This window comes from Eublepharis macularius, chromosome 14, assembly GCF_028583425.1.
Source record: "Eublepharis macularius isolate TG4126 chromosome 14, MPM_Emac_v1.0, whole genome shotgun sequence".
NCBI classification, from domain to species: Eukaryota; Metazoa; Chordata; class Lepidosauria; order Squamata; family Eublepharidae; genus Eublepharis; species Eublepharis macularius.
In genome coordinates, this window is record NC_072803.1 from 914,292 (window position 1) to 941,976 (window position 27,685).

The 27,685-nt window shown below is 59.2% G+C and overlaps 1 protein-coding gene across 4 annotated transcripts; it reads right to left on the reverse strand.

Moving 5' to 3' along the window:
• Nucleotides 1-27,685, reverse strand: BCL9L (BCL9 like). Of its 4 annotated transcripts, none has more exons than XM_054997690.1 (8): nt 27,415-27,685; nt 9,919-10,281; nt 9,651-9,773; nt 7,016-7,214; nt 6,583-6,667; nt 3,984-6,204; nt 3,221-3,481; nt 1-2,725 (listed from the first exon to the last, which is right to left on the reverse strand). In XM_054997690.1, the coding sequence occupies exons 2-8, from the start codon at nt 10,217-10,219 to the stop codon at nt 1,698-1,700; spliced, it is 4,218 nt and encodes a 1,405-aa protein (XP_054853665.1). In that variant the 5' UTR covers nt 10,220-10,281; nt 27,415-27,685; the 3' UTR covers nt 1-1,697. The 4 variants fall into 4 exon arrangements, with proteins under 4 accessions (XP_054853665.1, XP_054853666.1, XP_054853663.1 ...); XM_054997691.1 differs by having other exon boundaries at nt 3,221-3,385; nt 3,984-6,207; XM_054997688.1 differs by having other exon boundaries at nt 3,984-6,207.

A 27,685-nucleotide genomic window follows, 5' to 3' on the forward strand; every position in this document is an offset into this window, starting at 1 on the left:
TATTGTATTTATATATTTATATTTATATATTTATATATATATATTTATATAATGGTACAAAATGCGTGGGGGGATTCCCCCCCCCTGGATGACAGGTGACCCGGCAGTCCCCTCCCCCTCCGAGGCATGAGCTTGCCCGTCCTGGCCTCTGGGGCGGCGCTGTGGTCAACTGCTTGCTATGGGCCCCCAGGCCTGGCCTGGGGTGGAGGCGGGAGGCCGCAGCTAGACAGGGAGGGGATTTGGGCAGGGGCAGGCTGGCCTCAGGCAGGGCAGGCAGCAGAGCAAGAAAGCACAAGACGCAAGACGGGACAACACTCACAGCGCAAGGCAAGGGGGGGGGCAGGGGCTGGCAAAAGAGACACTGCAGGAAGAAGGGGACACACGGGGACATGGCTGCCTGCCGGGGCTGTTCCGGTTGCTTCCCAGGGCAACGGGCTTCCAGAGCACCCTTCCACCCCCTCCCCCATCACCATCTCCCCCAGAGGGGAACAAGCCAAGGGCCAAGGGGAAGCTGCAAGGGAGCGTCTGTTTATGGCTTTAACAGCAGAGGGGGCTGCGAGGGCTGGCAACCAAGCACCGGGTCAGCTCTCAGGCCTTCCGCCAGCAGAGCAGAAACATCCCTGTAGCACTACTGAGAGAGAGAGGGTGGCAAGGGGCTCTCCACCCAGGGCCTGCGAGCCAGAGCTGGCGCCTGAATGCCTAAGACCAGCCATGTTTATTTCTGCTTCTCTGTGCAAACCCGGCAGTCCCAAGAAGGAAAGGGTGGAGGGGCGAAAAGTATGACTGCAAAACGGGAATATTCCCTTCTTGTGAATAAATTCAAAACGAACACTTGGAAAATTCTAGCAAAGCCAGTAAAGTCTTGGTTCATCTGCCATATTTGTCTCTCAAAGCAGCAAAGACGTGACAAGGAAGTCACGGCTGGCTGTCTTCCCACAATACCCCAGCTACCTTCTGAGCTAGTCCAGCTCTGCTCCTTACCGTCTATCAAATACCGAGCAGGGAGGTGGAGGCACAAAGCTCATCAGCGCCCTTGGCATAACATCAACCCCACCCCCCCACCCCCGGTATGGACAGGATAGGGGAGAGGTGGGGTGGATGGAAATGGCAGAAAATCCAACACAGGCTACCTCTAGCCTCCCTGGGGAAGAAAATCCTCTAGCAAGACTTGAGAAAACAGGGCAAGGAGGAAGAGGGGGGGGGTTATTCTCTGCTCCACAGCATGTTCCAATGCAGCACTGTCTGGTGGGGCCAGAGCACTCCCCCCGCCCCCCCCGCAACAGAAGACCCTTGGGTCAAAGTGGGTTTTGTCAGCTGCAACCAAAGGGAAGCCCCAAGCTATGGGAGGGGGCAGAGTTGCCTCCCGCCCCAGCAAGACAGAGGCTGCGGTGTGGGCAGAGGCCTGGCCATTGAGTCCACAATGAGTTGACTTTGTGTCTGTGGGTTTTTTGTTTCATTCAGAACAGTTTTTGAGGCTTCTATTAAAACACAGAAATACAACAATTTCAAACCAGCAAGACTTGGCTGTTGCTTCCCCCAACCTATTTACAGTTTTCCCAATCCCTCTTGCGCATTTTGGTTGCTTCTTTTCACAAAAAAGAGAAAGAAAGAATTCACACCCAGGAAAGACTCCACTCACACTCTGTGCCAAGGGCGACGGCAGGGGCCAGCGGCCGCCCGCCCCAGGGCAGCCCGCCTCAGAAGGGCAGGTTGGCCATGCTGCCGGCTCCCGGGCCGTAGCTCACCTGGCTGTCCAGGGAGACGCTGCGCTGGCGCGAGGGGTGGGAGGCCAGGAGGGTCTGCTGGGGGGGAGGGCCCATGAGGGAGCCTTGCGGGGAGAGCAGGTGGCCCGGCGGGGCATACATCTCACCCGAGACAGACATGCTGCGCTGCTTGGCCTGCAGCAGCAGGAAGTTCTGCTGGGGCAGCATCAGGCCCTGGGGCATGCTATTCCCCACCACGGCTGGCTGGGGCGCCAGGCCTGTCCTGCCCATCACGGGCACCTGTCCGGGGTGGCACATGGCCATGGTGCGTGGCATGCCCTGTGGGCCCGGCCGAGCCGGAGCTTGCTCCACCATCATGTTCTGCAGGTTCATGAGGTGCAGGTTGGAGGGAGGCTGCGCCTTGGAGGCCGGCCCTTCGCCTTTGGGGAAGTACTGCAGGGTGCTGCTGGGCTTCTCGGACGGGATGATGCGCGACAGGTCGAACTCCGGGATGCCGGTGGGCGTGGGGCGGATCACGTCGCTCAGCTCCGGGTCGTTCAGCACCGAAGCCACACCGGGAAGCACAGGAGGGTAGGGCTCGGGCAGCCGTCCTGCCATGCGCTGCTGCGGACCCATCGGGCCGGGCTGTGGCGGGGGCAGCTCCTCTGGGGACAGCCCCATGCTGGGGGGGTAGTGCTGCTGCTGCATGCCTGGACCACCAGCCCCAGGCAGGTTGCTGCCATTGGTAGGAGGCTGCTGGAGGCGAGTTGGGAACATGAGTTGGCCGGGGGGGCCGCACGGCTGATGGAGCGATTCTGGGGCCCCAGGAGGCAGCAACATGGGGGCTTGGGGCACCGCACTGCTGTGCATGGGAATGTTGGAGCCGAGCGGACTTGGGGAGGACATGGTGGGTGCCGGAGGCTCGTGTGAGAGTGGCTGCTGTCCAGGGAGGTTGATCGCCATGGGGCTCTGAGCAGGAACAGCCCCCACAGAGTTCATGTGCAGCTGACTGTGCTGGCTGCCTGCCGGGGAGAAGGGAGAGCAGTTAGCCTCGAGCAGAAGAGATCTCCCTGGAGAAACAAGAATGCCTCTTGTTCATCAACCAAACAACTGATGTGGAGAATCAACCCCCTCCCCAATGCAACTAGCTGCACGTGCTCTGGTCTGGTCAGCCCTCTCCTCCTGCGATGTGGGTCATGCCGTCTCGGAGTGGGAAGAACCTCTCCACTGTTGCCCTAAAACCACCACGCCCGTTGCTAGCTCAGGTGCTAAGTTCTCGACCCTTGGTGGTTACCTGAGCCCTGCTTATCCAACCATCTCAGGGCAGGGGGAGTCATCCACCCCCCACCCCCCCACAGCAGCAGTGCCTGGGGCCTGGACTGCGTCAGCTCACGCTGAGCGAGCATGGCAGAGGCAAGGCCCCCCGGCCTCTTACATGGGAGGCTCAATGAAGTCGCCCAGCAGCACCCAGGGACCAGTGTCCTGTCAGCTCCCCCCCGCCCTCCGCTGCAACCTACCAGACAGGCTTCCCGGGGGAAGCATCGGCCGGTCGGGGAGCAGCTCGTCATCTGACGTGGCGATGGTCTTGATGGCGTTGTGGTAGAGTGGGGTGGAACTGGGCATGGCGTACTTGGACATCTGTGTCATCATGAGTGACAAGGGGTTCTGGGATGGGGGTGGATCTGGAGAGGAAGGAAAAGGCAGGTTGGGGTTCACGGGGCCAGAGGGGTGGCTAGGTGGGGCAGAGGAGCTGCTCCGAGGCCCAGACGGCATCGAACCTGCAACAGCAAACACAGCAAGCGGCTGAGCGGCAACTGCCCTTCACAGCGGAGCCATGCCGCACCCTGCTCTGGCATACAGAAAACCCTGGCAGAGAGACAGCTGGCCTCCAGCCCCATGGGAAAGGCGGGCATGCAGCTCAAAGGAGGTCTTCCTCTACCCAACACAGCTAGGCAAAGGAGGGAAACCACATTTTCCCATATAGTATTTCAGGCATTTTCTTAAAAGGCCCAGATTCATTGGTTGATTAAAACAAACTGATTTTCAGCCGATACCACCTCCGCCCTACCTAGGAAGGTACACAAGGACGGGGTCCGCGGTCTGAGGTCAGAGGACATGATACGCTGCTCACTCAGCAGCCTCTTTCAAGCTGCATTGGTACGATTTCAAGCAGACGGCTGGCTGGAGGGACATAACTTACGTTTCTGATTCCCCTTCGGAGCCCTCCACTCCCCCTCCACCCCTGGTACCGGCACGTGGGGCCAGGCAGCTGTCCTTTACCTTGCTCAACGTTGCCCAGAGGTGCAGAGCTGCTCATTCCGACGGCTGGCTTGCTCTGGCCAATGCCAGGGCTGGAAAGGGCGTTTTTGGGAGATGGAGCCCACCCTGGGGAAGACGCGGCCACGGATGGCGACTTGAGGCGGCTGGGAGAACTGGCTGGGGAGCGGGCGCTGAGCACGGAGCTGAGCACCTGTGGGGACTGAAGAGCAGCGCTGGTGGCACTGGCGGCTGGCAGGCTGACCATGGCAGAGGGCGTCTGAGGGGACTTGAGGCTGGCAGAAGGGGAGGTGCCCAGCGGAGAATGCACTTGGCTGAGCGTTGGGGACTTCAGGCGACCCACATTGGGAGAGTTCATCTGCCCCATGTTGAGGGCCAGGTCCGAAGGGCGGCGGCCCAGGCCCCGTGCAGGGGCTTGGGGCATGTTTGTGGGTGGGGCGTGGGTGGTCGGGGGCAGGGGAATGTGGCTGAGCCGCGTGGTGCCGCTCACAGTCCCAAACATCTCTGGTGCACTGCCCATCTCCTGTGACACAGCAGGGTACGGGCCCTGCCCGGCCGAAGAAAAGCCCTGCTGCCCTTGATTGGGGAATGGCGAGCCCATCAGCATTTTATGGGGGGCCCCCATCATGGCTCCATTGCCACTGGGGGCACGTGCCCGGGTCCCATCCTCTGAGGGCACCAAATCTGGGCCGCGCAGTTTCTGGGACATCAGCATCTGTTGCTGCTGTGGGGCCATCTGCACATTTAAGTTCATGTTCATGTTGACGTTCATGTTCATGTTGAGATTGCTGGGGCCCAAGGCGGGCTCCATGTCCCTCAGCGGGGGGCTCAGCACAGCCCGCGCACTCCCAAACTCCAGGCCAAGCCCTTCGCTGGTGAACAGGGTTGGCTCCACCTGCCGATGCGCCTGCATCATGCGCTCCATCTCCACACCGAGCGGCTGTTGCATCCCGCCTTGCCGCTTCTCCAACAGCTGCTGCCGAAGCATCTCTTCACGCACCCGGGGGGTCAGGAAGCGCTCGGCATCCCCCTGCCCTGGGGGGTAGGGCAGGTTCCCGGGGGCAAAGTTGCCAGGGCCACCCATGGGCATCTCCTCATTCCAGGCCATGCCAGGCCTCACCGGGCGCTGCATGGAGCTCATGGGGCCCAGGGACTCAAGGGAGGCCACGTTCTGCATCCCTCCAAAGCCCCTCTGCATTTGGTTTCCAGGGAAGCGTGGCCCAGCAAAGGGGGGCCGCAGCTGCATGGGGTCCTGCATGTCCACCGGCACGCCCCGCAGCAGCCACTGCTCTCCAGGCTTGCTGTGGTAGGGCGGCGGGGGACCGCGCAGCATCATGCCGCTCATGGGCTGGGGCAGCATCATGTCCTGCAGGGGGCGGGCCCCGTGCAGGCCGGCCTGCTCCTCCTTGCGGCGCTTCTCCTCATAGTACTCCTCCTGCAGCTTGCGCCAGGCCACCTGCTCCGGAGTCAGGCTGTCCTGGCCGAGCCGCTGCATCATCAGGTTCATCTGCTGGCCGAGGTCGACCCCGGGGGGCACCGGCCCCTCCTGCTCCAAGCCAGGCCCCCCCAGGCTCTGGGTCTGCGAGATCATCGACTGCAAAGGCTCCTCGTACTTCTTCATGCCGGGTCCAGAGGGAGGGGCTGGCGGCTGTGGGGGAGGGGCCTGTGGAGGCAGGACGCCCCCTTCGCTGGGCCCGGGACCCCCCTTGAGGAAGGGTTCCGCCTCGCTGGTGCGCAGGAGCAGACGCTCGATGTCCCGCAACGTCTGCAGCGAGCGTTCCCGATGTTCCAGCTGCTCCTTGGAGAGTCCTTCTGTGTTCAGTGGGTGGCGGGGGCCATTCCCTGCAGAGGGGGGGCCTGGGTTGGCTCCTTCCCCAAGCAAGCCATCTGCAGCACTGGCCGGGAGGGAGCTGGGGGCTGTGGGGGTGCCGGGGTGGGTGCTGCTGGGGGCTGTGCTGCAGCTGCCGCTGTTCCCCACTGAGTTGGGCGTGAGGTCCCGCCGGGCATCATCAGGGGCTCCTTCCTGCGGGAGGGCGCTTGCGGGAGGCAGTGGCCCTTGCCCAAGACCCAGGGAGGCACCAGGAGCTGGTGGTGGGGCAGGCGGCGGAGGCTGGCCCTGGGGCTGGCTGCCGGGTGGCACGGTGGCCTGAGACTGTGGGGTGCTGGCGGGAGATGGGCTCATGGGCAGCGGCTCTGGAACTGCTGGCATCTTGGAGGGAGGGACCTGCTGGGAAAGGAAGGGGAGGGCCTCAGGTCACAGCTCCACCACTCTTTCGGCCCTGTTGGCCTGCAGCTCTCTCACACCCACGACTGAGGGAACCAGCACTGTCTAGTGCTGAGGCGGGTCGGACTAGGATCTGGCAGCCCCAGGTTCGATTCCCCCCCTCTGCCACAGAACCCTGTGGAGTAACCTGGGGCCAGACTCCCTCCCTCAGCCTCACCGACCTCGCAGGGTTTGTGTGAGAATAAAACAGAGGTGAGGAGAAGGGCGTACGCCCCCTTGGATCTCGACTGGGGAGAAAGGCGGGGCGGAGACGAATGAGTACTCAGTGTAACAGAGAAGGCCCCCTAATCTGAGCCCCGCTCCCTGGCCCACTCGTACCTGGTCCAGCTTGGCTCGGGGCACGTGTTGCTGGTGGTAGCCCAGAATGGAGTCCGCTCGGCCCTGGAGCACCGCCTCTGCAGCCCTGCAAAGGCAGAGCCAAGCCGTCAGCTACGCACCTGCGGGACCTCAGGGCCCTGCCAGGGATAGGAGATCCGGCCCACGTGCACCCCGGGATGTCGAGGGCTGAGACCCCCACCGAGAGCAATCATGCCTCCAACACGCTGGGGTTCATCCCTGCGCCCAAGAGCATGGACAGGGCATCGGGGGGGGGGGGGGGGAGAGGCGGTCCAAGGAAAGTTCCTATCCCCATGCCGCGCGTGTAGGGGCTCTCCTCCCATGAGGCAGCAACTCCACACAGCAGCGGCTGGGTGCAAAGTGCCCCTCCCAAGCCCAGAGGCCCATGCTGCGCAGGCGGGGGGGGGGGGCTTACGTGTTTGCAAGGTGCGTGGTGAAGACATAGACAAACTGCAGCGGCTGCTTCCCACTGCCACTCCCGACCTCAGACCGCAGGCCAGGGGCTGCACTGTGGGGTGCGGTGGGTGCACTACTCTCACTCAGGGCTGGCAGTGGATTGGATCCTGTGCCCAGCTGTGAGGCCGCAGTCATCGCCGACTCTACGACGTTACAATCTGTGGCAGAACATGAGAGACAGGGTAAGCGAGACTCTCAAAGGGCTGGCGAGGAGATCCAGCAGGAGGGTTTCAGAGCCAAGCAGGTGGAGGTGGCCACGGTCCCCACAGGCGGAGTGGAAAGGGTCTGGGCGGAGCCGGCTTCTGTGCATAGATTGCCACGGGGGGGGGGGGGGGCGGCCTGCGGGAGGGAAACACTGTGGCCACCACGGCTTTGCTTTTCTCCACTTGTCCAGCAGGTGGCAGCACACAAAGGGGACCTTTCGACTATGAATAACTGCCATTGGCTACCACGCACAGCTTTTCCACCCCAAATCGGGTCCCAAACTTTGGGACACTCCTATTTTAAGAGTAGGGTGGGGGCAACCCACTGGCCATTTAGGAAACCAGTCCGCCACCACCCCTGCAATGTGTTTCACTGTGGATGCCAGCTAATACAGGCTGCCACCCCCACCCCGGATTGGGTGTTTAGCTCAAGTTTGGAGAGAGGAGCATTTCCCAGGAAGCGCAAGACAATAGCCACAAGATCTGGAGAGAGGGGACCTTTAACTCTTTCCTTCTCCACTGTTTACTCCTTAGAAAAACCACCCTCGCGAGTTGCTTTTGCCCAGCCGAGGGGAAAACAAAGAGTTTTCCGTCCGCATCCTCCCACCAGGTGTAAAAGCCGCTCACGGATGGCTTCTCCGGGAAGAAAGCAGCAGGAGAGGAAAGGCCCCCCCCCATCCCCAGGCCATACTCTCCCGATGAGGCTGCCTTGGCAAAAGAAAGAAGCCCTTCAAAATGGGGCAAGGCACTAACAGGGCGGAGCTCTCAGAAGAGGGCTGGAGGATTTGCTTTCAGCCAGGGGTTTGCTAACAACAGGGAGGAGGTTGCGAGCATCAACTGGGAAGAAAAACAGACTGTGGGATCAGGCGCTCTCCCACTTGCCTCCCTCTGAAGCACACACGTTACAGCTGTGGATTGCAAGCAGTGTGACAACAGAGCGGAGGGGGGACTGTGGTTCACCTGGTTCACCAGTTGCGTCCCTTTCTGGATCGGGACGCCTTGCGCACAGTCACCCATGCCCTCGTTTCCTCCCGTCTGGACTACTGTAACGCTCTCTACATGGGGCTCCCCTTGAGGACCACCTGGAGGCTACAATTAGTGCAGAATGCGGCCGCGCGGGCGATTATGGGAGCAACACGGTGCGCCCATGTAACACCTCTCCTGCGCGAGCTACACTGGCTTCCGGTGGTCTTCCGGGTGCGCTTCAAGGTGCTGGTTACCATCTTCAGAGCGTTCCATGGCTTAGGGCCTAGGTATCTGTGAGACCGCCTGCTGCCACCGATAGCCTCCCACAGGCCGGTACGCCCCCACAGAGAGGGCCTCCTCAGGGTGCCGTCGGTCAAACAATGTCGGCTGGTGACCCCCAGGGGGAGAGCCTTCTCTGTCGGGGCCCCTGCCCTCTGGAATGAATTGCCCCCGGAGATACGTTTGGTCCCTGATCTACACACCTTTCGCCGTGCCCTTGAGACGCTATTATTCCAACAAGCGGGGCTGGCCTAAATGTGTTTTAATTGAGTTGTCCTGTTCCGAGCTAAATTATCCAATATGTTTATATTTTATATTCTTACTGTTTTATATTTGTATGTTTTATTTTGGCTGTACACCGCCCTGAGTCCTTCGGGAGATGGGCGGTATAAAAATTCAATTAAAGTTAAAGTCTCTGGGCCCAGGGCCACATGAGGGAACCTGCCTGTCATCCCAGCTGTCTTGGAGGCCCTGCTCCAAGTACCCCCACCTCTATGGTCGGGGGGGGGGGGAGGGCAGCACAGTCACTCCAATTATGAAAAAAACAACCCACGAGCCCCAGCACTTGGACTCATCTTGGAGGGAGCATGTCAAACCCATCCCCTTTAGCTGTGTTGTTAATCGTGCCTTGAGAATGGAATCCACGTCTCATTGCTTTGGGGCTGGGCTGCTACATTTGTTTCTCCCAGGACTGACCATGTTTGGCTGCCAGCATTCACGCTGAGAGCCTTCAAGGCAGAAAGGGGCAGTAACAGTACAACAGAAATGCATCAGCGCTGCCCCACAGCCTGCAAAGCTGATCCAAATCTGAAACGATGCTCTTCTAAGCTCAGGTGAAGGCTGAGGCCAGAGAGCCTCCCCAGTTCTTCCCTGCCCAGACTTTCGCTCTCTCTTCTTGCACTTAAAACCCATGAACTGGTTTAAGGAACCGGGCAGTGGCAGCAGCACCAAAGAGAGGCTCTACGGGGCTGAGGCCCTGAGCCTGGGGAGACCAAGTCCCGAGGCCTCCCGATTGCTGCTCTGAAGGGCAGGGGGCCAGAGGTGTGGCTTTGCTCCAACCAAGCTGACCCCAGCCACACACTCAATGGGGCTGCCTCCAGGCCCCCCGTGTGCAGCGTGGCCAGGCATGGGCCAGGCTGGACTCACTGTGGGTGCTGCCGAGGGCCTTCTCCTCATCCTCGCTGTCCGGGCCAGAGCACCACTCATCTCCACTGTACGGCTGCTTCCTCTCCAGGACACAGCGCCGCTTGCTCCGGGGAGCCACTTCCCCTGCAAGGGAAAGAAGCGCCTGAAGCACTTCGGTGGGTTGGCAGGAGCCCCTCCCCGCAGGAGGGGGCCCAGAAGGCTCTCAGAGGGTGAAGTGGGCACCCCCCCCCGCCCCCCGCCCCGGCCAGACCCGAGTGGGCTTCCTTGCCTTTCAGCTCCTTGTCCAGCGAGGCAGCGTGGCCTTCCTGCCGCTCTCCCGAGTCCACCGAAACACTCCGCTCCCGCTTCACTTTGCCCTTCAGACCCCCGAAGACGGGGATGGGAGCCGGGCTGGGCTTCAGTCCAGAGTTGCCCGGAGGGGGCTGTCCGACCTGGCCGCCATGGTTCCCTGCCCCCACGCCCTTGACGCCCAGGTTGCAGGCGGGGCCTTGGCTCACATTGTGATGCTGCGCCTGGGCACTGCTGTTGCCGGCCTTTCCATGACTGGTCAGTTTACTGTCAGGGTGCATTTGACTGGCTAAGGTGTCCGGCAGCGACACGGGAGGAAGTTCCACGTCTCTGCTGGGTCTTCCTGTCGCAGGACAAAAAAAGAGAAAGAGCGGTCAGCCAGGGGACAGGCCTCGAGCCAGAGGCGACAGGGGCCAGCTGGGCAGTTCCCCCTGAAGGGAGGCCTTCCGGCCAAGCTAAACCGGTTGGATTTGCCAGCCCCTTCCAACGTGTAATCAACCTTGACTGTCAGTAAGAAAAGCGGACTATAATGAATATAAATAAATCAATGTAAACAGGAGACTTCAAAGGTACTTAATGGGATGCTTGGTGCCCCTTCCCAAGAGCCAGGGCAAAAAGAGGTGCCCAGGCATCACTCCATGTCGCCAGGCCACTGGATGGCCGTCTGCACGCAGCGAGGCTGGCTGAGGGACTCAAAGGAGGGTCAGCGCTGCTCAGTTCCCTCTGCCCAAACGCTGCCTGGGCAGATGCTTACAAAGGGCATGGAAAGGCTTCTGGCGCACTTCCCTCCGAATCGAGAGGCCCGCGGGGAAGTGCTGGTCCTTCCCTGGCCCCTCTACGGGGGAGCTCTCTCTAGCAGCAGCCCCGGAGGCTTGGCCCGCGTGGCTGCCCTGCCCACCAGACAGACAGGTGTGCCACGGAGAGGCTCCTCTTGCATCTTGTTGGATGGGGACTGGGGAGGGCCTGGCCTCTCAACCCTCCTTAGCCCCGAAAGTCTCACTGAGCACGGAGCAGCCACTCAACTTCAGCCTGACCCACCTCACAAGATTGTTGTGAGGGGGCAACAGCGGAGGGGAGAAACCATGCGTGCCAGCAGGAGCCCACTGGAGTAGCCAAGGAAGCGAGGCCAAATGCCTTCGGGGAGGGGGCAGTGCCACCACGCTGGACTGCTCTAGTGCTACGAAATGACAGTGGTGGCAGGAGAGGAAGCAGGCAAGGCCAGGGGGAAGTAAAGGAAATGGTTTCCAAAGGAACCTCACCCAGTGGTTTCAGGTAGATGCTGAAAACACGTTCAGAGCCATTAAAGTCCACTTTTGGGGAGCAGAAAGGCAGAATATTCATGTTTTAAGTAAATACATTAATGAAAAGCAAATAAATAAATGGCCTTGGTCAAAGTGGCGCTGCAAAAACAGCCCTGCTGCCAGACTAGCCTTGACCACAACAGCCACCCACATCCATGGAACAAGCGCAGCAGGGGCAGCTTCGGGGAAGGAGAGCTGCCCTTGGAAGGGCTTAGCCCTCGCGGAGGTCACCTCAGGCCACTGTGCTGTGCCGGCCCACCACCCGGAAGCCACAATCCCAGCCCCCACGCCAGCAGACCCCAGGAACCCGGCCTCTCCGGCTGCATCTCCTTCAAGCAGAGTGGCCCAGCTGGTTGCCTTCCGGGATCCCTGTCACAGCTGAAAGGCACCTACGGGCGAGACGCCCCTTGTCATCCAGACACACACACCCCGCATGGGCTGCCCTGGCCAGGGCGCCTGGGAGGCAGCTTTCCCGTTTTCAGGGGGACATTTCAATGCCGCCAGCCCAAAGCCTCTAGGGCTGCCACCCTCCAAATATGCCCTTCCATTTCTGTGGGGAAACGGGGGCACCATGCCAGGTGGATGTTTGAACAGCCTAGTATAGTCATGCCTGATTGTGAAGCGCAGAGTACACAAGAGCCAGATCTGGGGGAAAGCTCAGGTGTCTTGCTGTGAGCAGCCAGTCCAGCACCACAGCGAAGGGGCGGGGAGCAGAGGAAGAGGAATGCTCAGACGCCAGCCTTCAGTTTGCCCAGCAGTTCTGAGCATGGGCACAAGAGGATGCAGCACCACAACACTTCCAGGCCAGGGAAATATGCAGCCTTGCAGCAGGGGGGGGGGTGTTGCCAAGGGGCAAGGGTTCGTTTGGAACCCCAGGAAATGACAGCAGGAGGTAGAGCAATGATCTCCCTGCAGCCTAGCAGGGAGGAAAGGGAACTGCCCCTTTAAGTGTCAGCCGTCACATGGGCTGGTTTAGTCTCTGGGGGCCTATTAATAGCAGCTGGAAAGATCACATCACTCCTGGGATATTTATACCCCTGGTTCCACACCAGGAGAGACTTATTTCCATGCTGCCGAACCCAGGCCTGGGGGCGGGGGGGAGGAAAAGAGAGGCTACCTGCTGCAAAGTCTCCTCAGAGGCAACCTGAGCCAGGCCACGCCTGCACATGCAAGGGGATCCAGACGTTACCAGACCTAGTAGGGAGGACAACGTGCCCATTCCTGACCCCACGTCCTCTGCCATCCACCCCTGGACTGCAGCTGCACTGCAACCAACAACTGGAGGCACTATCGCTGCCGGACGCCACACCTTCCACAGCCCTGCCTCCCGTGCAACCTGTCAGCAGACCAGCCTGGCTGAACTGCCTATGCCAGAAAACTCACAATGGCCCTGCACATTTCACGGGAGCAGAACTGCTCTCCAATTGCTCAAATCTGGGGGTGGGGGTGGGGGCTCTTGCCCAGAGGGCAAGAAACAAGGAGTATGTGTGTGTGTGTGTGTGTGTGGACTGACTGGTGGTGCGCTGCTTTGCTCAGCATTCTCTTTGGAGCGCTCGGATAACCCCTCTCTTAGCATTTCTTTGGGGATTATACCGGGACAGGGGGAGGCCAAGCCTCCTCTGCTCCAAGAAGACACAGGACACATCAAGGTAGACTCAGGGACCAACTTGCACAGAAGCACCCACCCTCCTCACAACACAATCCCTTTGAGCAGTTGCAAATTTCACTGCCAGCCCCGACTGCAACCACAGCTGGGCAGCCTTGCCGTTTCTCCGGGCTGCTGCAGTACACTCAACACACAGCCACGTTCCTGGAGATGAATGGGCTGCCTCCCTCTTTTCTCCTGCTTTGCAGAGGCAGAACTTGAGCATGTGAAGGATTGGCAGGCAGAGCACCTAACAGGGACTGGGCTGCTCTGAACAGCGAGAATGGGACAGGCCGAAGCTGGTTCCCAGTTCCTTATTCCCAAATCCAGCTACAATGATAGATACTTAAAAAGCTCCGCTGCCCAGGAATAAGCTCTGGACCACCACGAACCACATAGCCTCACATTCTGGGGATTCAGCTCTACAAGGGGACCTCTGCCACTCCCTGGTCCAAAGTCTGGGGGTTTTTTTTCAGGGTGATTCTGGAGATTAAAAAACGGGGGACAGCACCCCAAACAAGCATTGGACCACCCTGTATCACATACCCCCCCCCCCGTCTTTGGGGACAGACCCTGCCAGGTGACACACACTGGTCTGGCACCAAGAGCTTTGAGGTGTTCCAGGAAGCCTGGATTATGACGTGGAAGAGACATCAAAGATCTTGGCGGAGACTGTGCTCCCCACTTTGGATGGGGTTCAGCTGACCCTTGCAGACGTGGTTAAGAGCTTAGGGATTATACTAGACTCAGCACTGCTGCTAGAGAAGCAAGTCAAGGCAGCTGCAAGAAAGGCCTTCTTCCAAACCAGTCCAGCCCAGAAGATGCACCCCCCCCCCCCACTCCGGGGTTGAGAACAGATTTCACATTCCCTTTTACAGGCTGCCACTCAAAATATAAGACCTGGATGGCAGAGGCTGGACCGATCTCATCAGATCTCAGAAGCTGAGCAGGTTAGTACTGGAGGCCACCAAGGAAGTCCAGGGCTGCTGCACAGACACAAGCAATGGCAAACCGCCTCCATTCCTCCCTTGCCTTGAAATACCTTTGAGGTTGGCTGCAACCCGACGGCACTTAATACACATACACAGCCGGGAGAAGAACTCTCCACTGCCAGAAGAGCATGAGGCCTCCCCGCTCTGAGCAGGCTGCCGAGGCCTGAGTCGGCTGGAAGAAAGGGTCTAGCTGGCAGAATTTAAGATGCAGACATGCACAACCCACAAGGACCATATGGGCCTCCGGCAAACCCTACCACCGACCCCAAGCGTTTTTCTTCCCGGTAGGAAGGCATCATTTTAACGCACGCTTGCACATCTTGTCAGTCTGTCAGGGCTGGCAGTGGCTGCTGAGGTCAAAGACAGGAGCGCTAGGCTGGGCTGCACCCGGCCAGTCACAAGCAGCATTAAAACAATAATTGTAGACCCACACAAACAGAGAACTGTGGCACAAAAAACTAAATTTGGAAAAAGGAGCCCCACTGAATTCTCACAGCTTTCGTGACCAGGACCCAGGAGGCCGGCCCTGCTGAAGGATTGCCCCTGAGCAGGGAGTTCTCATGCAGTCAGGGGCATCTCCTGCCACAGTCAGCACACTCACTGGCTCAACAAAAGTTAGTATGTTGGTTTGCAACGTAGTTCACAATCTCTGACCAGGGAGTGAATTGCTGGGGAGAGGCAAGGCAGGAGTGGGAGAGGAAAAAAATAAATGTGGCGAGGTCCACCTGTTGCTCTTCTGTGTCTGGTGCATTTTGACCCTGAAGATTGTGGAGAAATAACCCCCACCCTACACTTCACCCCAATACTGAACCGCTGGGGTTCCGTGGCATCCCTGCTGCAGGATTCCCTTTGGAAACGCGCAGTTGCCAGACAGGACTGGGAGTGATGCCTCCATCCCCCAAGCGCATTCCCGCTCTTACTTATGCAGCTCGTGGGCAGGGAAGACAAACCCTTCGCCGCCGCCTCACACCTTGCTGGAATGTCACCCCTCAGGGGACACAGTCCTGGAGGGGCAAATGGCGCATTTTTTTTCTTCCAAGGAAGGGAGAGCAAAGGGACCCCATGGAGGGGCAGCCTCCTAAGGGGAGACATGAGAAAGCAGCTCTCTGAGCAGGGAGGGGCAAGCCGGGCAGGGCGGAAGTCTTTCCCCAGAGATTCCACCCGGATTCCACATGATCAGAGACAACGGGGAGAAGTCCCAGCTCTGGGAACAAAAGGAACGACCAACCTTTTGTTTAGGACAGGAGGACTTATACAGTACTTATGCCATGTTAACTACTTGTGCTTTAATTCAGAAAGGTTTCATCCGTGTGTTCAGCTTTATGCTGGTTTTCAAATGTGCGGCTATCACACTCTATTGAATGTCCCATTGATCATATTGTATTTTTGCTTAACAAATGTCCTAGCTAATGATCATATTGTATTTACTTGCAGTATGTAATCTACCTTGGATCTCAGTGGGAAAGACGGGCTATAAACAAACAAGAAGCTTTTTTCACCTTTCCTTGGTGTCCTTGCTTAACCGGATGCTTGGCCAGGCCATGTGTACCCTTCTTATTTTTGTTTACTGAACTTTCATATGCTCTAAGCCTGACCTGAGGAAACACCATTCAGTCTTGCAGTGTGAAGTGTGGCGACAGGAAGGGCAGCTGGGAAACCTCCCCATCCCTGAGCGAGATCACTAAAGATTGCCAAGTTGCAACAGACCACCTCCACGCTGCCTTCCAAGAGCGAGGCGGGAGGCACCACAACTAGGCGGAGCCTTTGGATGGCAACACTGTACAGTGCTGGATGTACAAATCTGGGTAGCAGGAGATACTCCCTCTGCTGTGGCAATGGTTAGTACCCGGTTTGTTTTCAGATAACCTCAGGTGTGAGGGAAGCTTTAGGCTGATCCTGCACTGGGCAGGGGGTTGGACTAGATGGTCTGTATGGCCCCTTCCAACTCTATGATTCTATGATTCTATGAAAGGGGCAATGTCGTCAAGCAGACCTGGGGTGGGCAGAGTCTTCTGACCGCCAAGGAACAGCCGAAGGAGCAGGTCTTGCAAGCCTACTCCTTTAAAAGACTACAGAGGTGGGCGAGGAATGTTTCCCCTTCCCAGAGGCTGCCTTCAGGAGAGGAAGGGGGCTTCACAGTCTCCCCTCTGCTGTTCAGCTGCTTTTCCCACTGTGAGGGGAAATAGAGGGGGGAGTAGAATAATAGACTCATCAAGTTGGAAGAGATCCCGCCCCCCAGGGTGGGATGCAGGACGTTCGCAGCGACTCCCTCCCTGGTCGTAGCTGTATCATTTCAGCCTAAACGCCCCGAAGTTCAGTCCCAAAGCAAGCCCAGGAACTGGCAGGGCTGAACCACGTCCCTCTGAGAGAGAGGACATACAGACGCAAGAATAAGGACGGAGCAGGGTCATGCAGGCAGCCGGAGGGGAGGATCCTGATGAAACCCAGAAGGGCACCTCCCCAGGACCGCCCCCCTCATCTCTCTCTCTCTCTCTGACTCAGCCTGGTCCCTGGGCCCAGAAGCCCTCAATCATCTCAGGACCACTCTATGCCCTTTCTCGTCCTTACCATGCGGGCCCCCACTGTTGCAAACAACTCTGTCTTTAACTCCATGCGTCTTGTGGAGGGCCCGTAGGCAGGGGAGAAACGGTCGCTGTAACGTTTATGATTTCAGATTGCATCGGAAAATGGCTTCCTTCGTGTTAGAGACCCTTTCCCGCAATGAAAAAAATCTACTTAATGACAGGGATGTTCATCCACCGTGTAAAAAAGGGGGCTGATTGGGGGCGGGACACCTGCCTTTCCTCCTGGAATCCTCAGGTGGGGAGGGGGCCCTCCGGAGCTACCCAGCCAGGCCTCTCCCACACCAGGAATGTCTCCTGTGACACTCTGTATGTTGCCACAGTTGGAAGGCTTCACACGCCGCTGCTTAGGCCAGCCCTCAGCCTGAAGAGAACGCGCATCATTCAGAGAGGCCCCGGCACTTGGTGCCACAACGGCCCCCTTCTGCTCCAGAGCCAGTGAATTCCGCGTACTGTCAGAATGGAGGCTGATCTGGTTAAGAGAGCCGGCCCTCCCCCACCCCGTTTATAACACAAGTCCTCTGCAGCTGGGGCTGGGAAGACCTTTGGAAGCCCTGGGGGCCGCCACCACACGCTGAGGGGGCCAGGGCTTCCCCGAGCTGTGCCAGAAACAGTCACACCAGCACCGCCCCCCTTGCCCTACAGCCACAATCCCTTCCAAGAGCTCCCAAACAGTACAAGATTGGCTAGGAGGGGATTCACTGTGGCTCTCCAAGGCCCGTTCTACTAACCCAGAGTGACAGGAGTCAGTGGAAGGCCCCGATCCTGCCAGGGGTGGCAGTCTCTCTTCAACAGCCTCCCATTTATGGTCTGTATAGGAGAAGACATCAGAGGCTGGAGGGAGTTCCACCACGGACTGTGTGCACAGGTCCTGAGTCAAAAGGAAAGCGCCTCCCCTAAGGAAGTCCCCCCCACCACCACCTTAATGCCAAAGGGGCAAGAGACCTGTTTGTTGGCGAGGGGCTTGGACTGAGGGGCCCCCCACCCGCGAAGAGACAAGGGCTGAGAAGAGCAGGGAGAGTCCCTGGCGTGGGGGTGCACTGGCTGCCTCTGCGCCACCTCGACCCTGTCCCAAATGCTGCCACCCAACCTGACTCTCCCTGCTGAATCTAACCCCCTCGCACTCCTCACAGGCTCCAGGGGAGCCAGGCAGCAAGAGCTTTGTTGTGAATACATGAAGCTGTCGCTAAGTGAAGGGGGGGGGCAGAATCCAGGCAGGAGGGAAAGGGGGAGAGAGCAGTTTGGTTTCCAGCCAAGTCCCTGACTCAGCCAGCTTGGTCGCTTGCCACGCACAGTCAAAAACAAAACACTTTTTGCCGTTTGGGGACCAGCAGCAGCTTGTGGCCTGGCCAGAAAGGCACCACCACACGGTGAAGCGGCACGCCCAACAACTGTGCTCAGCTTCGTCTCTCCCAGGGGACAGACTCAGCTCACACCAGGAGAAGATAGCTCTTCACTAATGATGCTGGGAGAACGGTCCCTGACTCCAGACAGCAAGGCATGCCACTGCTGGGAAATGGGCATGAGCTCACTGACCCTCAGCAGGCACCTCCTGGGTGCCCCAAAGGGGTGCCTACACTTTCACCCAGCTACTGAAGTTGTCTCTGAGCATGCCAACTGATGCCAAAACAAGCTTGCCAGTTTGGTGTAGTGGTTAAGAGTGCGGGACTCTAATCTGGAGAACCGGGTTTGATTCCCCACTCCTCCCCTTGAAGCCAGCTGGGTGACCTTGGGTCAGTCACAGCTCTCTCAGAGCTCTCTCGGCCCCACCCACCTCACAGGGTGTTTTGTTGTGGGGATAACAACAACATACTTTGTAAACCGCTCCGAGTGGGCGTTAAGTCATCCTGAAGGGTGGTATATAAACTGAATGTTGTTGTTATGATTGCCAGGCCTAGTCTCCACCCCACAGTGGGAAAGAGCTGGTTGGGAGCACCGGAAAGGGCACCCCGAGCACGCGCTTCCCCTCAACCCAACGCTGGCAGCCAAGCAGGCTGCACCCAGTCCTGCAGCCTGGGGCCATGACAGCTGCCCTCCCCCCCCAGGACATGCCTTGACAGGGGCTCAGCAGACTGGCCAGTGGAGGAAGGAGAAGGCAGGATGAGGAGGGAGCAAGAACACGGCTCCTCTGTGGCGGGCGCCTCTCTTGGGCTGCAACCCGGAGGCCTGAGAGCCTTTTCTGCCTCCCACGGCTGGGCCGAGTTTATATGGGGTCAAAGGTCAGTGCTTTTCCAAAGCACTCTGGGGAAGATGCCAACTGGAACAAACGGCTAACACCCGTCCCGCTGCACAGAGCAGCCTGTGGCTTCATTAACCCGTCACAGGAAGCGACCAACAGGCTGCACCCCCCCCCCCCAAAAGAGACTGGGCAACCCAAGCACCAGCTGGCAGAGGTGCTGCACAATGCCCTCCACCAATATTTCGCAAGCAGACGTGGTTATGGGGTGATGGGAAGGGAGGTCCAGAGCTAGTAAGGAGGAGCCTTCGCCACAGTCAGAGGCTGGTCACGGTGAGGAGGAAAGCTTCCGCACCAGCAGACGGGCCGGGAAAGCCAGAGGCCCCGAGGGGCTAAATCCTGCTCCTTCCTCCGCGTGTGTCCAGCAGCACCCCCCTCTCTCCAGGGCCCTGCTTCTCCCCGCCTCCCAAGCAGGCTGTCGCTGCCACCTGAGCTGCAGTTTGCCAGGACGCTCGGAGCCAGCTTGGAGGGTTTCTGTCACCACGGACAGCTTTGCCACTCACCACACCAAGAACAACCACAAGGCACTCGAAAGACATCCGCGTTCTGCCCTGCCTTGGACTGCACCTGCCTTCTTCCAGGGGAGGCGGGAGCAGAGGAAGGGGGTGCAGTGCCTGCAGGCTAGGCAGCGCCGGAGGCAGCAGGGGCACTACCAGCCCTCCCCTCCCCTACTCCTGTGGCCCCAGCCTGGGCAGGCAGAACAATTCCTCAGACCATCTCAAACGGGGCAAAGATGCATCCCTGAGGGAGCCCCCCCCCCCACCAGCACTCTGCCCCCGAGGAGGTGAACACAGCACCACGGGAAGGGGGCCAATCACTGCTCCCTTTCCAACAAAGACAACGTTCCTCTGGCTTTTACCCACTGGGAGCATTTCCCAGCCAGGCTGCCTGCATGTGCCATCTTGCCACCAGTCTCGTCAAGCCAGCAAAAGCCCCAGGCAAGGCACAGAAGTCCCTGCTAGTAATTCACCACCCGGTGTACACAAACGCGTAGGCAAGTAGCAAGCGCCTTCCAGTGTGGCCTACACACGGTTGCAGGCTTGCAGCCCCCCATGTTCCCCGCCCCCCATTATATCTCTGCTCTTTGCACAGCATCACCTTCCTTCCACCAGGAAAAGCACTGCCAGACGGCAGCCAGGTTCCTGTTTCTCTGCTGTCCCACAGAATAGGTGCCCAGGTGTGCGCTGAGTTCCAGGGAGAAGGAGGCAGCACTAAAGCCACACCTTTGGCTTCCCCGGAAGGTGAGCTGGGCTATGACTCAGTCTTCTGAGGGCCACGTGCTCCAGGAAAGGCAGCCCCACAGGCAAAGGCACTGGGAGGGTGAAGAATAAGCCTTGCTCTCACTGAAGCTTCACAGTATCAATCAGCAGGCAGAGCTCACGGCCCTGCTTTTCCAAGGAGGGAAAAGAAGCACAACATCTCAGCCAGGCCTCATTCTACATTCTTTTGCTGCAGCCTAAGAGGGAAGCAGGAGCCACAGGTCCCTCCACAAGTACCAGGGGTCCCCCACTCTGGTTGAGTTCAGGACTCAAGCACAATCAGCATGACCCGGCTGTACCACACAGGTCCATCACATGCTAACGGGTGTAAGAGAAAGCATCCCAAAGACCCCCATTTGCTTGACCCATCGTCTTTCCTTAAAGTAAGTCCCTAGCCCTTGTGACTTCAGAAATATATTTGAAGATGCCTGGATAGTCCCTGGGAATGCCCCCAATGCCCCAGGGAGGGGGGGGGGAAGGCTTTCAGTGGCCAGGTGTGAGAGTGGTGGAAATTCCATGCTCTTTGCAGCACCTCGTGTTTCCCTAAAGCTCTGCAAAGGGCACCCATGGCCATGGTGCCCACCTCCCATACCACTGCCCTCCTCCGCTGCTGGGGTGCCTCAGCTGCCAAACCGAATCGCCTTCCCAAGAAGGAAAGGGCAGAGCACCGATGGAAGAGCCGGCATGACGCTCCAGCCCTCCTGGGTCGAGCCGCTGATGCCTGCAAACTGCAGCTTCTTGCTCCAAGTCAGCGCCCAGCACCTCTGCAAGCAGCTGCCCCCTCCCCCATACTTGCAGAGCCTCAAAGACACAGCTGGCAAAAATGAAGTCTGCTGCTGGCTGCACGCACGCACACACAACCGGAGAGGCCTCGGACCCAGCCCTCTTGGGCTGCCCTGGAAAAGGGAAGGGGCTGCTCTCCTCCCCCTTTGGCTCCTCTTCACCCAGGGAAAGCCTGCTGCACTGGCCCTGCCTCGCTCCAGACCCATTCAGCACCACTCCTTGCAGAAGGGTGGGGTTTGGCTCATTGGCTCCGGTCCCCTGGAGCAATTTGCTCCGCAGACCAAATCTTCTGCAATACACCAGGCATCTGCTTGTGCCACAAAACGTTTATCTGAGTTGAAGGAGGAGGAAAAGAGGCATCTCCGGAGAGGATTTCAAGGGAGTCCTCGGGGAAGTCAGAGCATTCAAGCAGCTCCGCCCCCCCCCATAAGGCCCCCACACTGGTTTCTCAACTCAGTCAGCCTCTTAGCTGTGATTGGTCTTCTGACTGCACTGGCGGGGGGGGGGGATGCTGGTGCCTCTGTCAGGCTACCCTCCCAAGGGGAGAGGGAAGGCAACAAAGCCAGGGCCCGCACATGGATGCATCCAACTTCATCTTGGAATAATGTGTTGCCCAAGGGTGGCAGCCAATGCCGACTGTCCGGGGTGACTCTGCCAACCCCTCTCTTCCGCTGAGGAATCAGTTCAGCAGGGCAAGAGGAATGAAGTTGGAGCAGCACAGTAAGAGATGGCGCCCCTCCAAAACCCACCCACCCACCCACCCACGAAGTAAAACACCCCAAAGCAAGTGAATGCAAGACTTTAAACATTTACAAACACAGAAAACAGCTTTAACCGAGGCTGGACTGCAGATCCCCCCCCCCCAAACAGCCCCTCTCACTCCCTGGATGAATCATTCTGAGAGAAAATAAGTGCAGACTCCAGCCCCCCCCCCAAAGCCTTCCCAAAACATGCTCTTCTCCTTGGGCCAAACATCCCCCCTCCAGAAGAACTCCTTCAGAAAAGGGGAGGGGGGCTGCTGCATACAGCTCAAGCAATTTTATAATGAAAAACCAATTAATTCACTAACATCAGCGCTCGGTTCCCATCCGGCAAAGCTGACCGACACGTTCCTAGCATTCTACCAGCCACAGGTTTCCGCTGTCAAGTTGGTTTAAGCTACACGGAGAGTCCCGCCTCCACTGAAAGAAGTGCTCCAGCCTGAAGAATGCAGCCGCTGACAAGCAGAGGGACTGGGCCTTTCACTAGACCTTCCTACTCCATATTTTCTGGAAAATTAACAAAGAGAGCTGTTTATTTTAAAAACACCAAGGCAGATCCTCCTCCTTGGGGACAGAGGAATCCACAGGAGACGAAGCACTGAAGGGAGGGCTGCTTATCGGGCTGGCAGAAGAGACGGGGCAGGACAGAGAGCGGCGGACATGCTTACAGAAGGTTAAACAACCGAGAATCCAAATGACTTCAACCAACTGAAGCAGCAGGGCAAGGACAGCCTCACTGCGATCCATGTTAAGGCCTGCCTATCGGAGGGGGGCGTCTGCTGCTGGGACTAGCCAGGCAGCAGGGGGGGTGACGGAGGCTTCTGGCCCATTCCTCCACTTGAGGCCACCAGGTCACGGAGCCCACAAGACCCCCCTACATCACCTCAGCCCCTCGCTGCATTCCCCACTTGCAGAGGTTGCCCCAGGAAGAGCCATGAGAAAGGGGTCCTTAAGAATGAACGGCCACACACGAGCTCACCAGAAAGCAGAGCCGCAGGCACAAGCACAGATCCGTGGTGGTCTACTCGGCAGGAGCCCGGAAGGTGAGGCTGCTACCTCCGTCCCACTACCAACCACACAGGAGAGGCTGGTGGTGTGCAGGGGTCAGCTTAGGCGCATGCCCCGAGGCCTGCAGAGGATGCTCTGCCGAGGAACCAGCTGTGAGTTTCCTGACCCAAGGAAAAAGCTGGCACAGTCTGCAGAGGAGCCCAAGGAGAGCAATGCAGGGGAGCAAGCGTGCGGAAGCAGAACTGGGGGTCCTTAGCGCAAAGAGGGCGACGATGCGCAAGAGGGCTGGAGAGGACCTGAGTGGCCGGAAGATGCGAAAGACCGAGACCCTCTCTGGAGCTCCCGATCCAGCCTCCAGCGCTCCGCACTGCTAACGCCCAATCCCAGCCTCTCCAGAAATCCTGCATGGCAGGGGAGGCAGTTGGTGGGACTGGGCCCAGATGGCAGAGGGCAGCCTTGCCTACTCATTCCCAATGCCATGCAAGACCCTAACCCTGCCAATCTAAGCCAGCTCAGCCACCTCCGCCAGCGGCCTCTGGGCCAACCCCTCCTCTCAAGATCAGGGCAGCCCAGGATCAATTTCTCCTACAAGCACTGGGCACACACATACTCCCAACCTATGGCCAGGTTTGCTCTCCGACCGTCAAGCAGTATGCAACTCTTGATGGAGGGGTAGGCTATGTGCTACTGCCTCCTGCCTCGGTCTCTCCCCTTGCAGCTAGGACCCCTCATTAAACAAAAAAACAACCCCCCCCCCCAAGGGACAGCCATTCTTGGCATTTCCTCCCTCCAGAAAGGCTGTAAAATTTTCCAAGTGCAGCCAACGATTGGGGGGGGGGGGCTCATTAGCAGCTGCGTGGGGAACCCTGGAGCGGGGCAGGAGCGGGCTGGGGGAGGGACACACTCTCCTAATGCAAAACAGCTCCGGCCTGGGATTGGAAATGAGAACCAGGCCTAAAGAAAGAGGTGGGGGCACTCTGGGCTCCACTTCAAGCCCCTGTTCCAGGAGTCGCCTCCCCCTCCCAGCCTGGCTCCTCGCAGACACTGGCCAGCCTGGTGAGTTGGCACCAGGCAGAGGAAATTCCTGCTCTCTTGCTTCTGGCAGCCAAGCGGGGCTCTGGCTGCAGCCGCCTGGAAAGCCACGACTCAGCAATTTTCTTGCCATGCAGAGGACTTGCTCCAAGCGGCGCCCCCCACTACCTCCTCCCTGACCCCCCCACTCCACCCCCAACCCTGATTTGCTGGGATTCAACAAGGCCCTGAGACCCAGGAAGTGGCTCCTGTTTGGGCTGGAAGGAGCATAGGACACCCAGTCCGGCCTACCAAAGCCCATTGCCAGGGAGAAGTTCAAACCAGGCCACTGAGAAACAGGCAGACACAAGCTGCCTTCAGCGCACCCCCCCCCCCCACCGCGGCCCACTGCTGCTGGCCTCTGGCCCAGCTCCAGCTAGGCAAGGCGAACGGCTGAGAAAGGCTGTCTCTCATCAGGAACACAGGCCCAGGGAAAGACGTCTGCCTGAGGCACAACAAGCCCCTCTAACCTGCAAGCAGTGACCAAATGATGGTGGGATCTAAGAGGAGGGAAGGGGCAGTACTCCAGAGCCTCCGCGGGATCCCCTTCACCCCCAAGCCCAAGGACTTGGAAGGTGCATGCATCCGCCGCGTGTCTGCCCCTTTCCTCCAGGGGCATCCTGTGCCCCCCGAGATATTCATCCGATCCCCAAACCACGGACAGGCGAGAAGAAGCCCTTTTCAGGGAGGCAAAGTATCCACCCCGAGGGGCCAGCCAGTGGCCTCACATTCGGCAACGTGGCAAGCCACGGGACACTCTGCCACAAGGAGCTCCTCGCTGGAGGAGGGGCGGCCTCTGCCCCCTAGCCGCAGCCACTCCAGAGCCGAAACTGCCACAGAGACTCCAGAACTGCCCTTCTGCTCAGGATGAAGGAAGGGCAGAGAGCCCACAAGAATTCAGGCAAAAACTTGGGGCCCTTTAAGACTAAAGCAAGAGGAGGGGAAATCCCATTGCAACTGCCTCTCTCAACCACCACATCCGCATCTGTAGCAAAAAAGGCAGCAAAAGAAATCCAACCCTGCACTTTCATGTTTCTAGTCCTCCACGCTCTCTCATGTAACTTGCCCAGGAACCTCAGCAGCATTGAGAACAACCACCCTAGAAAGTCAGCGGAGACAAATCTGGCTTCAGCCCACCAACCAAGGGGCTGCTCAGCCTTGGCTAAGCCAGATGGCTGCCGGTCAATGGGACATGTAGCCCAGGAAATGTGGGCTGCCTGTGCCTGAGGCTGCGCACGAAGCTGCCTCACTCCAAGGGAGAATTTGGGTCCATTTAGCTCCAGAGGGTTGGTCTCAGGCTGGTGGAAGCTCCCTGGGGCCTGCAGCAGAGACAGGCCAGTTTCAACCCCTGCTGCTCGCAAAACCCTTTAAATGGAAAGGGCAGCGACTGACTCTGGAACTTTCTACATGCACAGCACATGCTCTGCTATGGATCAATGGCATGTCCCCAGTCCTCTTTGATAGCTTCTTCCATTGCAGCACCCCCAAACCCCGAGCATGTCTGCGTGCATATGCAAAGTATGGGGTGAACCGTTCAGTAACAGGCCCCAGCAGGGCAAAGGACAAAGGCTCCAGCCTAAATCACCGTCCCACAACCCATGACAGAAATCAAGACCACTGCAACCTTAGGAGCAAAGCAGAAGAGCACCGCCTGGCACCCGGGCAAGAACCAGAGGGCAGGCAAACAGGAGCTGCCAAGGAGAGGAAGCCCAGCCCCCCGCTCGGGCATGGGCAGACGAGCCAAGGCCACCCAAGAGACTAAACGGTGGGAGAAAGATGGGCCCGAGTCAGAGCACGTAGGCCCACCCAGGGCCCCGCTAAGCCTAGCTGGTTCCCTTGTGAACATACCTGGCACTCCAGTCTTCCACCTAAACCGGAGTTCTGCAGGCTGGCAGCCACAGAATACCCGTTTCCTCTGGTGGCCAACTTCCTAGGAAGTACCTGGGGGGGGGGGTTGCAACTCTGCCTGCTACAGAGCATAACCATGCCGGGGATGTGCCTGTAGGAGCCCTGCAGAGCCTCGACGTGGCAAGGCAAGCAAACTCACTGTGACTTATGTTATAAAAACCAGTCCTAACCCGACCAGAAGGGGGGAAGCTCAGGGAGCGAAAGGGGCAGGAAACAACCTTCATCTTGCACAGAAGGCCAACGAAGACCCAACTGGGACCCAACTATTCAGGGCGGCCATCGTCAGGCCCAGACCAGAAGATTTTGTGGCTCCAAGCAGCTGCACCGCACAGCCTGAGAGCCACACCCAGTGTCCTCTGTGACCTCGGAATGGATTCCAGGATGCACGATGCACATTGCGCAGGGCTGCACAGCTGCCCCCTGAGAAAGGCAGCCACCCCAGGCAACCAGTTTGCTGGCGAGTGCCATGAGGCCACCCTTACATTTCGGCTTCTTCTGTCAGCAGACACAGCGCCTGGGCACAGCAGGCCACCAAGAGCCACACAGAGGGCAAAGGTGAAGAATTCAGAGGCCTTGAACATCAGGCGTCCTGAGGCCGGCGGCTCATAGCGCCATCCTGTGCACATCCCAGGAGTAAAACTCTTTAAGACTGAGGGCCTTTCTTCAAAGTAGACCTTAGGAGCATGCTGCCTTGAGGGAGAAAAGGAAGGCAAAAGAAAATGTCTAAGAAAGAAACGTTATAGTCTTGATTTCTATGGCCTTGAAAGGCGTGCAAATGGACAGAGACGGCCACTAGGCAGCAGAAGGCAACAGATCTTGGCAGGCCTAGATGCACCCCGGTTGCCTGCAACAGGCAGGAAGAACCCCCGGCCACCAAGCAAGGAGAATGCGGGATGGTTAGCAGAGGCAGGTGGGGAGCTTCTGTTTCTGACAGCCAGAACCCTCAACCAGTTGGCCCAATGCTCATCCCCCAGCTGGACGAGCACCCGGCTCCAGCTCATCTTCACCACAGCAGGGTCTGCCTCAGTCACCCCATGCCCCGCAGGCTCGCACCTGGCTCACCTGCACTGCCTGAAGAGAGGACTAGCCCACACAAATGGAACCCTGCCAAACTACACTCGTTGTTGCAGCGAACACTTTGCACAACCCGTCCACCACACAGAGAAGGGAACCCTTTGCTTCTGTGCAAAACAGGCACATTAATCAGCCACGACTCGGTGGTCCAGTGACAGAAGCCGGAACGCACTCGCGCTTCTTATGCCGCGCGCGCGCACCCCCCCCCCCCACCAGTTGGGGTGCCAGCATGACGGACGGACGGAGCTCCAGACAGGGGCAAGCCAAGGAACCCTGTGAACCAGGTCCTGCCTGCACTGGCAATGCCAGCCCAAAGTCTCCCGCCCCAGCAGAAGCTCAGCCAGGGCGACCCGTCACGGAAAAGCGTAGGCCACGGTGCCGGCCAGGGCCTCCGCTCCAAGAAGAGGGGCGCGGGCAGCAGCTGAAGGAGGCGGGTGCGCGCAGCACCCAGGATCCAGGCCGGGGAAAGGCCGTGCCCGCCGCCCTCCTTCCTCTTTCCCCGCACATCCCTGCCTGCGCCCCAAGCCCAACCCCACCACACACCAGGACGCGGCGCAGAGGGGCCGCCTCCCGCCGCGGGCCCAGCGCCGACGCCAGCCAAGCGGGCCCGCGGCCCCTGGCCCGCCCGGCAGCAACAGGAGCGCCACCCCGCCTCGCCCGCAGAGCAGATGCCCACGCCCGCACCGACGGCGTCCGGGCAGGAAGGCCTAGCAGGCCAGGCCAGGCCAGGCGGCACGCCGCCTGCAGTGACAGCCCCGGCCGGCCGGCGGGCGGGGCGGCCAGGGGCCCTGGCACGCGGGCACCGCGGCGCGAACAATGCCTGTGGGCGGCCACGGAGGCTCCGGCGCCAGCTTACCTGCTCAGGGGAGGCCGCCGCCCCGGGGCTCGCCCATGGCGGGCGGGCGGGGCGAAGGCTCTTTCGCTTTCACTCGCCGGGCCGCGCCGCCCGGGACTGGGCCGTCGGGCGGGCGGAGGCTCCAGCGGCCCCCCTTCGCGCGCCCGGCCCGGCCTCGCCCTGCGCCGCCGCCGCCGCCGCCGGTGCCAACGGGCAGCGCCCGCCGCCGCCTGCCTCTGCCCGCCTCCCACTGCTCATTTGGGGAAGAGGAGCGCCCGCTCCGCTCCGCTCA

What these genes read in the sequence shown, in the direction of transcription:
- BCL9L (XM_054997688.1), bottom strand. Translation starts at nt 10,219, where the DNA reads ATGCACCCTGACAGTAAACTGACCAGTCATGGAAAGGCCGGCAACAGC. An exon ending in GCTGGACAAGGAGCTGAAAG is followed by an intron (nt 9,774 to 9,918) that starts GCAAGGAAGCCC and finishes TTTCCCTTGCAG; the next exon opens with GGGAAGTGGCTCCCCGGAGC. An exon ending in ACCACGCACCTTGCAAACAC is followed by an intron (nt 6,668 to 7,015) that starts GTAAGCCCCCCC and finishes CTGCCTTTGCAG; the next exon opens with GGCTGCAGAGGCGGTGCTCC.